Source organism: Salvia miltiorrhiza, chromosome 7, assembly GCF_028751815.1.
Source record: "Salvia miltiorrhiza cultivar Shanhuang (shh) chromosome 7, IMPLAD_Smil_shh, whole genome shotgun sequence".
Taxonomy (NCBI): Eukaryota; Viridiplantae; Streptophyta; class Magnoliopsida; order Lamiales; family Lamiaceae; genus Salvia; species Salvia miltiorrhiza.
The window spans coordinates 34,786,428-34,799,658 of NC_080393.1; the positions used below are offsets into that span (position 1 = coordinate 34,786,428).

General features: G+C 36.4%; 1 protein-coding gene across 1 annotated transcript; it reads right to left on the minus strand.

Moving 5' to 3' along the window:
• Positions 1 to 8,460: 8,460 nt before the first annotated feature.
• On the minus strand, positions 8,461 to 9,917 carry LOC130996168 (uncharacterized). Its single transcript, XM_057921677.1, has 3 exons — positions 9,492 to 9,917; positions 9,174 to 9,399; positions 8,461 to 9,077 (listed from the first exon to the last, which is right to left on the minus strand). Exons 1-3 carry the CDS (start codon positions 9,777 to 9,779, stop codon positions 8,614 to 8,616), a joined length of 978 nt encoding a protein of 325 aa, XP_057777660.1. The 5' UTR covers positions 9,780 to 9,917; the 3' UTR covers positions 8,461 to 8,613.
• Between the last annotated feature and the right edge of the window lie 3,314 nt (positions 9,918 to 13,231).

Here is a 13,231-nt window from a genome sequence, read left to right on the forward strand (position 1 = left end):
TTCTGCTATTTGTTTTTATTCATGTTTGTTTGGTTTGAAGAGTTTTTTTTTTTTTTTAATTAGAATTACAAGCTATCTAAATATAATTAAATAAGTAATCCGCACGACAGCGGGACCTCTACACCACATAAAAGTAGGAAAATAATCGCACGCAGGTGGAATCATTACCCACATAAAGGTAGGAACATTACCCACACAAATAAATTTTCTTTTTTGAATTAGAATTACAAGAAGCGTCTAAATATAATCAAATAAGTAACTTGCGCACAGACGGTAACCTATACACCACAAAAAATAGAAAAATAATTGCACATAGACGGGACTACTATTCACACAAATATGGAAACACTATCTACACAAAAGTTATTGTTACTAATTTTCAATGGTGTGAGTTTTAGACATATCAAGATTCAGAACTATATTTCCATGACAAATACTTTTTAAATTTTTCGTTGATTTTGGAGGCAGTCGCGGACTTGGGACAGTGCTAGGATTAATTTGTAGTATATAAAAAAGGAGTATATATTTCGAAATTTAGTAATTAATTAGAAGAAAGAAATTATGGATTGTTCTATATATAATAGAGAGATTTTGATTTTTTATTTTTTTGTCATTGTTTGTGTTAAATTTTATAGTAAAATGATCTAATACGTACAATAATAAAATTATATCTATAAGTAATTGAGATGACATGCCAAATACGCTAATTTAAAAGATCGTAAATTATGTTTCACTTGTTATTATTAGGAAAAATTGCGTGAAAATACACAAACTTTGCCAAAAATCCATATTTAACGCGAAGTTAGGATTTTACATTTTAATACACCAACTTTCGTTGTTGTCCAAATTTGACACGACTTAATTCTTAAAAATTCAAAAAATAACCCCTTTTTGTAAATAATTATACAAAGACCCACTTATGTTATTATTTGAGACATTTAGATATTTCCTTATGATGTTTTCTTTTAATCTTTGATCCGCACCTAAAATGGTTTAAAAGAAAACATCATAAGGAAATATCTTGTTTTGGTTTAAATGTCTCAAATTATAACATAAGTGGATCTTTGTCTAATTATTTACAAAAAAGGGTTGTTTTTTGAATTTTTAAGAATTAAGTCGTGTCAAATTTGGACAACAACGAAAGTTGGTGTATTAAAATGTAAAATCCCAACTTCGCGTCAAATATGGATTTTTGGCAAAGTTTGTGTATTTAGGTGCAATTTTCCCTTATTATTACTCAGGTAAAAGCAACCTTTTATACAGAAATATATTTTCTTATCATATTGTGGATGTTTCATTTTCATTAGTTAATGAACATATTCTTGTTCAAATCTTAAATAATACTAGAAGAAAAGTATTTTGAGGTTGTCGTTCTTAACTTGTATTCTTGTAATATTGTGATGTGATTTAAATTATGTTATAGTTGTATATTCGTATTATAACAATTACTTATTTATAATTTTAATTTTAAAACTCTTCTTATAAATTTATTAAACTATGATTAGTTAGACCACATGAATAAAAAGTTTAAGTTTGGATGCACCAGAGCTGTCAAGTTCTTGTGTGGGTTACGGAGGAATGAGATTCATTGTCCCACAACTTTATGTGTGTCATTATGTCCCATTCTTATTATAATAAAAATAAAATTTTAAAAATTATATACCATAATTTTTAATTCATTAACTTATTATTATCTAAGAATTGAAATTAAATAATAAAAAAATAATTATATATCCTAATTAAATGGAATAAACTCTAGTTAATAATAAACTAAAGCATATAATATTGAAAATGAAGAAAAAATATTAAAAATAGGACACAAAGCGAGATATCAAATATGATATACTAAATTTCAATTTGAGTCGGAGAACGTGGTTTTGCGAATTAGTAAAATGTTGTGGATTTGTTTCAAAAATAGTAAAATGAACTAAAAAAATCAAGTCTCGGCGTACATATTTTTAATGTGCACAATGAAAATAGGGACCATTTGCACGAAAAATAGTTAATAAAATAAATGCAAAAGGACCACGAGTAGGCAATGAATGAATAAGTACGCTGCGCTATAAAATATTGGCAATATAAAACCGGCATTAACCAAAGACAAGGTATAGATAGAGGGCCGTAGCAGTAGCAACCAAATAGGATCCAACAAAATTAAACTTACTTGTGCAAAATGACTAGAAATAATAGGGCCGAATGGCCTTATTCAACATACAACATCAAATTTTGTCCACCATTTAAAAAAATATAAATTTTGGCTATTTTTTGTATGTCATGACTATTCTACCCTTCTCTCTCTCCTCTCTCTTTCTCATCTCCCCCTCTCTCTCTAGCGGCTCCTCTTTCTTTCTCATCTCTCTCTCTCTGCTCCAGTGGCTCCTCTCTCTTTCTCATCTCCCTCTCTCTCTCTCCAGCGGCTGCACGGCAGCGGCGCCGAGCTTGGAGAATTTGTCGGAGCTCTCGCGGCGGTGGTGGATGAGATCCTCCCTCTCTCTCTCCAGCGCGCCGCCTGGGCAGAATTCGTCGGAGTAGAGGATGAGGCGACGGCGGCAGATCTGGTCTGATGAGGCGGCAGCGGTGGATCTGATCTGATCGTTGCGCCGCCTCCTCCATCGGCAGATCTGATCTCCGCCTCCTTCGATTTTAGCCATGGCAGATCTGATCTGATCTGTGTGCTGCACGTATGGCACTTATGGCACTATTAGTGCCATAAGTGCCATAAGTACTGCACACTTCCCCCTAGGGTTTAGATATTCCATTTAGGGTTTAGATTATCCATTTGAGGTTTAGATGTTCCATTTAGGGTTTAGATTATCCATTTATGGCTCGTTTGGTTTTCAGTTTTGGATTAGTCAGGATAAAAATTATTCAGATAATTAGCGTGGATTAGGATAGATTACTAATATTGAATGGGTGTTTGATATCATATCTAATTAATCCTGAAATGTGTTTGGTATCCATTAGAATATGTTGGATAAACAAATAAGATACCAAAAATATCCTCATCTATTTTTTAAAATCTCATGCGTATCCTTCCACATAATAGCCCAACTGCCCATTATCAAACCAAATGCTTCATTTTTGGCCCTTTCACCACCCAACCAAGAATAGGAACAGTCGCACCAGTTGCAGCCGAGAAGAAGCAGATTCGACAGCCTCCATTGAAGCCGTTTCAAGGTCATCTTCTCTTGCGAAAAAATGAGTCAATCAATAACAGGATTTCCATCTTATCCCACGCTTCGTTGAATTTGCTCAGATACGATAATGGCTTCGAAAAATCTTGACATTTCCGTTGGATTGGGGACGAGATAAACTAATTTTCTGCATTCATTTAGACGTGGCCATTGGTTTTGGGACACAAAAATGTTCAGATCTGTTCTATGCGTTTTCAATGAACATCTACTAAATTAGTGAAGCTACGTACATTGAAAAATAGAGAATTTTTGGTACAGCTACGTACTAATTTTCAGCATTTCGTTTCCGTCAATAGGTGATATATGCTTTTAGCCTTTTCATATCAAAATTGAATCATCTGTTTTTGGGAGTTTCATATTAGTATTCTATGATGAAATGCAGTTCATGAGTAAGTTCAAATATGCAAGCTGCGAGTACTCAGTACTGCAACAAAACTAATATTGTTTTTGGTGTTGTAGCCACCGACGGCACTACACGTTCTGGCAAGAGTAACAAGACGGATCAAAAGCGCAGTTCTTGGTCCACTGACGAAGAGCAGGTTTTGATTGCATCGTTGAAGGAACTCGTTGCACAAGGCTGGAAATCCGACAACGGATTTCGCGGCGGCTATCTGAATAAGCTCGAAGAGTCTATGAGGAAGGTGTTCCCGACCACTGACTTGAGAGGAATGCCACATATCAACTCCAAAGTGACAACGTGGAAGAAGACGTACTATTCACTTTGGAACATTCTCAAAGTGAGCGGAGTTGGCTTCAATGTTAACGGGAAGCATATGATTGACTGTGACGACGAGTAGTGGGAAAACTTTGTGGCTGTAAGTACGGTTAACCCCACTACATTTATCTCGATTGTTTCATTCGCTCGTGCTTGTCTTGTGACTACTTCTCCATTGTTTGCCAGGCCGATAAGAGCGTGGGTAATTTTCGTTACAAAAGTTGGCCTTACCTCGAGGATTGGAAGCTTATCTTCGGCAAAGATAGGGCAACCGGCGATGAGGCTGAGGACCTAATGGAGGCGGCACATCATATGTACCGGAAGATAGACCTCAGCCAACTTAATGATGGTGGCGACTACCACGTCTCGCTTGAGGACGTATTTGAGAATGACATTTCATGTGACAATGTAAGCCAAACCCGCAATCGGGAAGAGAGCATACCCATTGAAAAGGATGCCCCAACATCAAGCAAGAAACGACGCCGTAGTATAGGTTTTGATGACAAGTTCTTCGAGGCATTACATGAGGTTGGCCGGGGTACGGAATCGAGACTCGAGACTATATCAAGTCGAATGGGGTATGATTTTGATGTATCAAAGGCGCACAAAGAAGTGTTTGCCAAGTTGAGTGGTATACCCGGGCTATCACAAACCGAGAAGTTCGAGATATGCAACATGCTTGCTAAGGAAGTGGAGCTCCTCGACGTCTTTTCAAGTCTCCCCGAAGATGCGAAGGAAGACTATGTGTTGTTCCTTCTTGCTTCGAAGCATAACTGATTCAACTGCGTTAGGTAACGATGGAGGCATTTCGTTTGTTTGTCTTGAGGTATAATCATATTAGAATGGCCATCTTTTGGGTTTTGAATGCTTGAGGTATAAGCATATTACTTGGCCATCTTTCGGGTATTGAATGCTTGACATTGTTTCTTGCTTTCCATCGGTTTTTGTCGAATATTATGTTTTGCATTGGAATTGGTTGACATTGTTTTAAGTTATTTTTGGGTTTTGAATGCTTGAGGTTTGTTCTTATGAGTTGTTTTACTGCGTCAAATGTTTAACAATAGATATTGCTTCAGTAAGCTCAAATGTATCCAATTAATTTGTTATGATATTTCATGTATCCAACTTATCAATTTAAAAAAAAAACGAATAATAATCAAATTGAATTAAATATGAAAGTACATATTATCTAGTCATTCTCGCCACCTCAACTCGATAACTCAAAAATACTAATACCATATATCAAAAAATTATATCAAAGGAAATAAATGCTTGAGCAAGCCAAAAATCTAAACAAGTTTTTGTTAAAGTAATTATTCGAAAATCTAAGAATTAGAACTAAGGAAGAATAATTTAATTTTTTTTATTAATAGGTTTAATAACTATAAAAAATCTTATATTAACTAGTACCAAGAACTAACAAAGCAAAAAAGCACTACAAATAAATGGCATAAAGAGCACGAACTAAACCAAAAAAAAAATTAAATGAAAGGTGAAATTTCGCATCGTGGATCAAACAAAAAAACTATCCTTCTCGAATTGGATAAAATAAAATGCAGCTAAATAATTTGGATAACTGTTGAAGGCAATTGGTAATGGGTAAAAGGAAACAAACATAGCGACTAAACAAAGAAATGAAACAAGGAAATTGAAACTTGCAATACGAGAAGGAACAACCAATGCGAAATATAATAGCGCGAGCATGAGCTACTTGAATGGAGAAGAGGAGCCGCAAGAACTTCCACCGTCGTTCCTCTTTGCAGGAGGATTGCTTGGCCGTCTAAATTTATTTTTAATTGCCTTCCATGGACGAACCACTTTGCTATTAAATGGATTTGGAACGGACGGCGCAACACTAGAACATGCATCATCCACGATTAGCTTTCTAGCGACTGGTTTGGGTATCGGTGAAGTGACCTCGTCATCGCTTGTGTGAGCTTGGTTGTTGACGGTTGTCGAGTCGTCGATGACGATGAGTGTATGGGAAAGCTCATTCTTCACGTCATTAATCCCAAACAAATTGCATAAAAGAAAGAACTCCGGCTCACCAACATAGTAATAAGCTCGCGCCAAGGGATTTTCCTTACAAATAATATCCATCAAACAAAGTAACACCATAAGAAACATGTCAGTTATTTAAGTCCATGAAATATACAACAAATATACCTTAAACAAGCGTTGCCACACTTCTTCCACAACGTGAACGAAATTGTTAGCTTGATCATAGTGCGTCTCCTTGACGTTACATAACCATTTGAAGCATACATACCGATCGTGTAGAAAGGCAACCCGTCCCTCAACCTCATTCAACGAGACGTCCGCACTTAATTGAGAGTTTAGCTTCAACATCGCATCAATAAGAGCGTGGGGCGATAGGTGGGGTGGGGTTGGCCGACATTCTTCAATTTTTTCAATTAAAGAGACGAGGAGTAATTTATCCTTGCTTTTATCCCACTTGCAAGGATAGAGGTAAAGTGCTTGTGAGCCTACCGGTGGGGACGTCATGTTGGGGGAGAAGTGAATGAGAGTTGGAACAAGCTCTATTCGAATTATCAAGACAAAAAACTGTGAGAAACACTTTGATTCACCCCACTATTTATAGATGATTTGTGTTACTAGTTTGTGGGTTAAATTAATGATAGATAGTTGGAGTTTTTTCCATGTTGACCTTGCATGATTCACCCAACCAATTGTGTTTGAATCCAATTAAATTAACTGGAAATCGAGATTATGACTGCTGAATGTATCGAAAATACGTGGATTGACCACCTGCAACATTTAATAAGTTTAAATACACTACCAACCTCGGTATTATACATTTCAAGGGAATCGAAAATTTGACTACCTGCAACAGACACCCTTTTTATTGTTTGCATTGGGAACTCATAATTTTGTGAGTCAACATTCACCTTTCAATTGCATGGAATGACAAAGCATATTCCCAATTTCAAAAAAGCAAATATTGATGTCACAATGTAGAATCTAAATTACAAACCTTCACGAATAATTAACTGTAAATCTAATCCAAAATAAAATAACGCCTAATACAAGACGCACTACGAGATACCAACATACGTTCCTCACATAAGTTTTCCAATCAAAATACCTAGAATTAGAACAAAGATAGTGAAGCAAAGTGCAGCCCTCAAGAACTCAAATATTCCACGCTGCCCGGCAAACCCCAAGCACGTTCCCGGCAACTCTAAACCGCTGACACCATTGGGTGAAACAGGTGGAGACAAAGCACCTTGGCTGAATCCTTGGCTTCGAGAAGAACAGGGCGTCCGAAGCACTTCGTGTGTCCCTAGCTGATGGTACTCGTCGTACCAATAGAATCCCTTCCAATGGTCCTCGCCCGTTGGACATTTGTAGTAGAAACGACCGGGGTTCCTTGAGCCATAGCCGGCACACTTCAGATTCATGTTTCCCTTGCCACAACTACACTGAGGAGTTGGCGTCGACACCTCGGAACTTGCAGCGTCCATCCTATTTTTTTGATCAAAAAAATCTCATCACAATATAAACCAAAGGGTAATAGTTTTATAAAAGCTTGAGATTTACAAATAATGATAGGGCAGCCAATCATCAAAAAATTGAAAACTGAAAACAAAGGCAGTATCAAAGCAACCAATCAAATTATAACAAAGCAACCAAAATTTAGTATCAAGAACCAGGCAGCCAATCTCATAATCAATACAAAGGCAACCATTCACCTCATCACAAATTCAAACAAAAAATAAAGCAAACTGGACTCAAGCAAAAATGATCACAAATCCAGTGATATGACTCGAGTGAAGGCAAAGTATTCAATTATCTAAAGGAGCTCAGGAATAGAAACAATTCTTTGCTAAAACATGTGAGATATCTCCAAATTCATGTAGAGACAAATTTAATCAAAATAAGTATTTGGGATTGAGTTTTGCGTGTATTCTAGTTCTTGGTGTTAAATGATCACCATTTCCTAGAGCAAACAAACTGAAATAAAATTTAAAATCAAGCTGAAGATCAGTTACATGCTTTGAAATTTAAAATAATGATATTTCTAAAAAGAAAAGTAGTCCAGACTAGCTTTGAGTGCTTAAAATATGTTGCATCTCTAAAGAAAAGTTCAAAGTGATTTCAACTTTACCATCTTATTCTACTGCATTTTCAACTTATTATTTCCTACTTACTAATATGTTGAAATCCCTCTCTTCCATAGAGGCTTATCAGCCAATATCATGATCTGTACAAAGGCAACCATGCACCTCATCACAAATTCAAACAAAAAAATAAAGCATAATGAACTAAAGAAAAATGATCACAACACCAGTGACATGATCACAAATCCAAAAAAAATGAAAACTCAAGATAGAGGCACTAAATCACAGGATCACAGGTCCACAAAAAAATTAGTAAGTAGGAAATAATAAGTTCAAAATGAAGCAAAGGCAACAATTCACCCCATCAAAAAAAAAAAAACAAAAAAATATACCTTAAAGCATAATGGAAAGTCAGCCAATCTTATGATCACCAATTCATAAAAATTTAAACTCAAGACAAGGATAGAAAATAAGAAGATCACAATTCCATTTTGGATTTTAAGCTCAAACCCCCATGAATACAACTTGTTTGTTGATACAACATGTACCGGAAGATAGACTCAACTAATGTAAAGGTAAACATGGTTCATATAGTAATTATAATTAAAAAGAGGTATGAAACCTAATTGTTGTTCACATATTGTAACCACATTGCCTCGGCCAAGGCATTCCTCGCCGCGTTCCAATGGGGGGAACTATCAACTTCATCTATGAATTCATCGGATGTCCCATCTAATGTTGCATCGTTGTCTTGGGGCATGGCATCTAGTTGTTGTTCAATAGGATCTACCGGCATTTCCATCCGAATGAAATTGTGCAGCAAGAAGGCAGCCATTATAAGTCGATTTTGCACTCGAATTGGATAAAAAGAAGGTGATCTTAGTATACCCCATCTCATCTTCAATATCCCAAAGGCTCTTTCTATGGCGTTCCTCGCTTTACTATGTCTCAAGTTAAAAAGCTCCTCTTTATTTTGTGGGCGTGCATTGTTTGGTCCCCACTCTTTTAAATGGTACCTAACACCCTTGAACGGCGTTAGGAAACCTTCACTATTCGCGTAACCATTGTCACACAAGTAATAATTCCCTATCAAGATAACAATGAAGTAAAAAATTCAATTAATTATCATGTTAACAAATAAACATGTCTAAGTATTGAAATTATTAGAAAATCATTATATACCCTTTGGGACCTTAAGGCCATGAGGTCTACTAATTGCATCTCGTAAGATTCTAGAGTCCGCAGCCGAACCTTCCCAACCGGCTAAAACATAACTGAAATTCAGATTCCGATCGCATACACCTAACACATTGATTGATATCTGCCCTTTCCGTGTTCTATATCGGGGTTTATCCTCATTACCAACCATGACACTCACGTACGTGCCGTCTAATGCCCCTAAACAGCCCTATTCACAAGTCACACATCAAATTAGTATACAACACCAAGAACACTAAATACTGGTTTACTAAAAATAATATTGATTCATGTTATTAATACCTTGAACCACCGCCAACGTGGATCATTGCTATCCGCGGGAACAGCCTCTAGCTTAGCTAAGACCAGATCATGTAGCCGTATAATAGCTCCTAAAACGGCGTGTACGTAGTGCGATATTGTTTGACCGGATCTCCAAAAATCGAACTGAACTACTCTATTTTTTTTATGGTGGGCTAAAACTGAAAGAAACATTGCTACTTGTTCCTCAACAGTAACGAATCGCCCGTTAACCAAACCCCCCCGTTCTCGCAAAATAACACAAAGCCTAGCAAAAGTACTACGGTCCATTCGAAGGTTGGATATGCAGTCAACATCACTAAGACCAAATAAACGGCTTAAATATTTTTCTTGGTCAGGCAATTTATGGATTATCTCATATTTTATGGCTCCAAAATCACGCCTTCTTTTGCCTAGCCTAGTCTTATGATAATATGTTGGATAAGTATACTGAAAGCAAGAACGTTTTATGCTTGTATACAATGATTCCTGTGTTCACTATTTAATCTCCTATCTGATTGGGTTCATGATTGCATATGTATGTTCTTTATCTCTATATAAGTAGATTATATGGTGTGTTGTAGATCACAGAAGACCATATAATTGGATTAACCTTAAGAGATATAATATGATCACAACCGAAATAACTCTAGGACAAGTTATTGGTTTAGGTTGCAGTATAGATGGAAGTAGTTTGTCTTGACTACTTATCTATACTGGTACGTCATACGTATTGATAGGACCACAGTGAGATATATTCTTCTATCTGACTTAAGTGAAGAATTAAAGATCTCGGTGACTTATAAGATCTTAATATTAATAAGATGTCAGATATATATGTTGATTCGTTTATCACTTTGACTTACTATGAGCGAGAGTTATATAGTAACTTGAGTACTCTGTATCTTGGGTGATAGCGGTTGATATATGATATCTGATTATCTGTATTGGTACTCGTATCCGTATAGGATAATGACATCCCCTTAAGGAGCTCAATAATGTTTATTGTGCTAAACCCTGCAGGTTGATTAAGTTCAGGCGCAATAATAAGGTTTGAGTGGTACTGCTTAAGGATTACAAAGAGATTAATTAATTTAGGCTGTCAGAGCTCTAATTAATTAATGGATGTCGGATATTTTAAATACGAGGATTTAATAAGTCTAAATACAAGCCCCGACTCATCATCGGCAATAAAGGGGTAAGTCAATATCGGTTCTCTAGTGGAATGAACTGATATTTATAAATTAATTATGGTCTGGGCTGACCATTGATAAATTAATTTATTTGAGGCCCATCTTTATTCCTTGTATCTGGTCCCTGGACTGGCCCAATGTCTCCTAGCCCAAGTAGGGCTAGAAATCGCCCCATACACCATAACTGGCGCCTCCCCCTCCTTTCTGTATTATAAAAATACAGCTGTCAGCTCTAAAAAAAATACACTGATAATTATTAGGGTTTGAGAGCTGAGAGGAGGCGCAGGAAACGTTGGGAGATTTCTGCGTTGGGACTTTCACAGCTCGTTGTCCATCCAACGGTGAAAGCTGAGCGGGATACAGTCGAGAAGATCAGAACTGGAGTCTTTCGACACAATCATCAACAACCTGTGCATCCGATTTACAAGTAAGTAATTCCTAACACCTATGTGCAGCTGTTAAATTCATAGGAGCATGTTAGGATTAATCGTTGTATGATAAATTAATAATAACCAAGAAACGATTATCGGGCAAGCGGAACGTTAATTCAATTTAATATTCCTTCATAATAGACAAATAACAATGCCACTTGTATCACATGAACTCGCAGTATTTCTTGCAACAAAACAAATTGCATATCACGCATACGAATGTCTTCCTTTCCAGGCATTTTGTGAATTCAATGGCAGAAGTAGCAGGTATGTAAACAACCTAGTAGCAAAGAAATAGTTGGCCATTATTAAGCTCAAATAATTGCATTAATAAATAGTATCACATATTATCAATCAAATTTTGACAGAGATTCATATGAGCCCAATAAATAATCATCATACCATGGCAGCCATCCAAGGCAGTCAAGCACAAATCATAAATCATACCAGAGCCTATAAATCATAAACGCAGCGATTTACAAACGCAGACCCTTATAAATCATAAACGCAGACCCCTTATAAATCATAAGTCATAAATCATAACAGATATTTACAAACGCAGCCAAGGCAGCCAATGAAAAATCCAAAAAATGCTTAAAAAACTCCTTATCAAAGCCTTTGAATTATATTCATATTCACATGATTCGCCAACATGACAGACCCTAGATCAACGATGCACAAGCTATCATATAATCAACAAAACATAGCATGAAAGAGGGAATAACATAATTCAAACCCTGTTTTACCAAAACAAGTACCAGCAACACAGGGTATAAACACCAAAAACAAAAACAAAAAATCCCAAACTGCGAAGGAGCTTAAGATCAGATGGTCACATATCCATTATAAAATGATAGCAAGAAATAGCTAAAATTGAATGAAACTTGGCCTATAATCAGCAAATCCTTATCGATTAAAGTACATTGTACAAAGTTTGGCCTACGAAACTCACCTCTGGGGTTATCAGGTTTGTGAAGACTTTCCTCTTTATGTTTCCCTACATTTTGTGGTCACAAATAAACGAAATCTGAATTAATTCAAAGGATTGTAAAAATGGTGCTTCGAAATAAATCAAATGACACAACTAACACAGACGGATACAAGCATGCAAGGTGTTTTCATCTTCAATAAATTCTTCGAAGATCAGTTTTTTAATTATAATAGATGAGTTGTCAACTTTAAAATACACAAATTCGAGAATTGGGTGAAGCTGATTTTCTGAACCCTATTGCATCAAATTTTTCATTTTACTATCGACGAATCTCGCAATTATTTTGGCGAAAAATAATATCGACAATCGGAAAACAACAGATCTACAAAAGTTCGATGATTGAAGAGCTAGTCCTGACCTAATTCGGAAGACGACGCTGATTCTCCGACGTTCCTGTTACAGCCGCTGGGTCCAGATTTCCAATGGGTATCCGTCGATTGCCTTTCGAATTTTCGCCCCCAAAACTTCAGACACAATGGGAAAAGATGGAAGCGGTGAGAAGGTAGGGCAAAAAAATTATCATTGAAACTAGTGACAAGGGTATGAAAAAGTTAATCCAGATCCAAAGGGTAAAAGTTATCGGATGTGGGAGGAGGTATTATTAGACGGGGTTAATCTTACAAATTAAGACCGGGCCCTTGATTAAACCTGGGCCAGCCGCACAAGTCTAACAGAATACCAAACACAATATAAATCAGGAATAAATTAACTTATACAGGGTATAACCCAATATCAAACGAGCCCTTAGGGTTTAGATGTTCCATTTAGGGTTTAAATGATGTTGTTGTTTCTGTATTTGTGCTGCACGAATGGCACTTATGGCACTATTAGTGCCATAAGTGACCAAAATGAACTTATGGCACTAATAGTGCCATAAGTGCCTAACCCGACCCGGCACGCGACCCGCGTGCCTGATCCTACCCGGTCCGCCTCATTAAGGGTAAAAACGTCCAAATCAATAAAAATGGCCAAAATTTGTGTTTTTTCAATGTGTGGCCATAAATTGTGTTTTATGCTTCATTTTGGCTACTTCAAAATTTTACTCACTAAAATGACTATATAGACTACATACGGTGAAAAAATATGTTTAATTATCTCGCTGTAAATGATTATTCTCCCCCTTGGAAA

Excerpts from the sequence above, each read along its gene's own strand:
- LOC130996168 (XM_057921677.1), bottom strand. The coding sequence starts at position 9,779 with ATGGACCGTAGTACTTTTGCTAGGCTTTGTGTTATTTTGCGAGAACGG. Across the intron at positions 9,400-9,491 it reads CACGTTGGCGGTGGTTCAAG|GGCTGTTTAGGGGCATTAGA; the intron begins GTATTAATAACA and ends ACTTGTGAATAG. Across the intron at positions 9,078-9,173 it reads TGGCCTTAAGGTCCCAAAGG|GGAATTATTACTTGTGTGAC; the intron begins GTATATAATGAT and ends TTATCTTGATAG.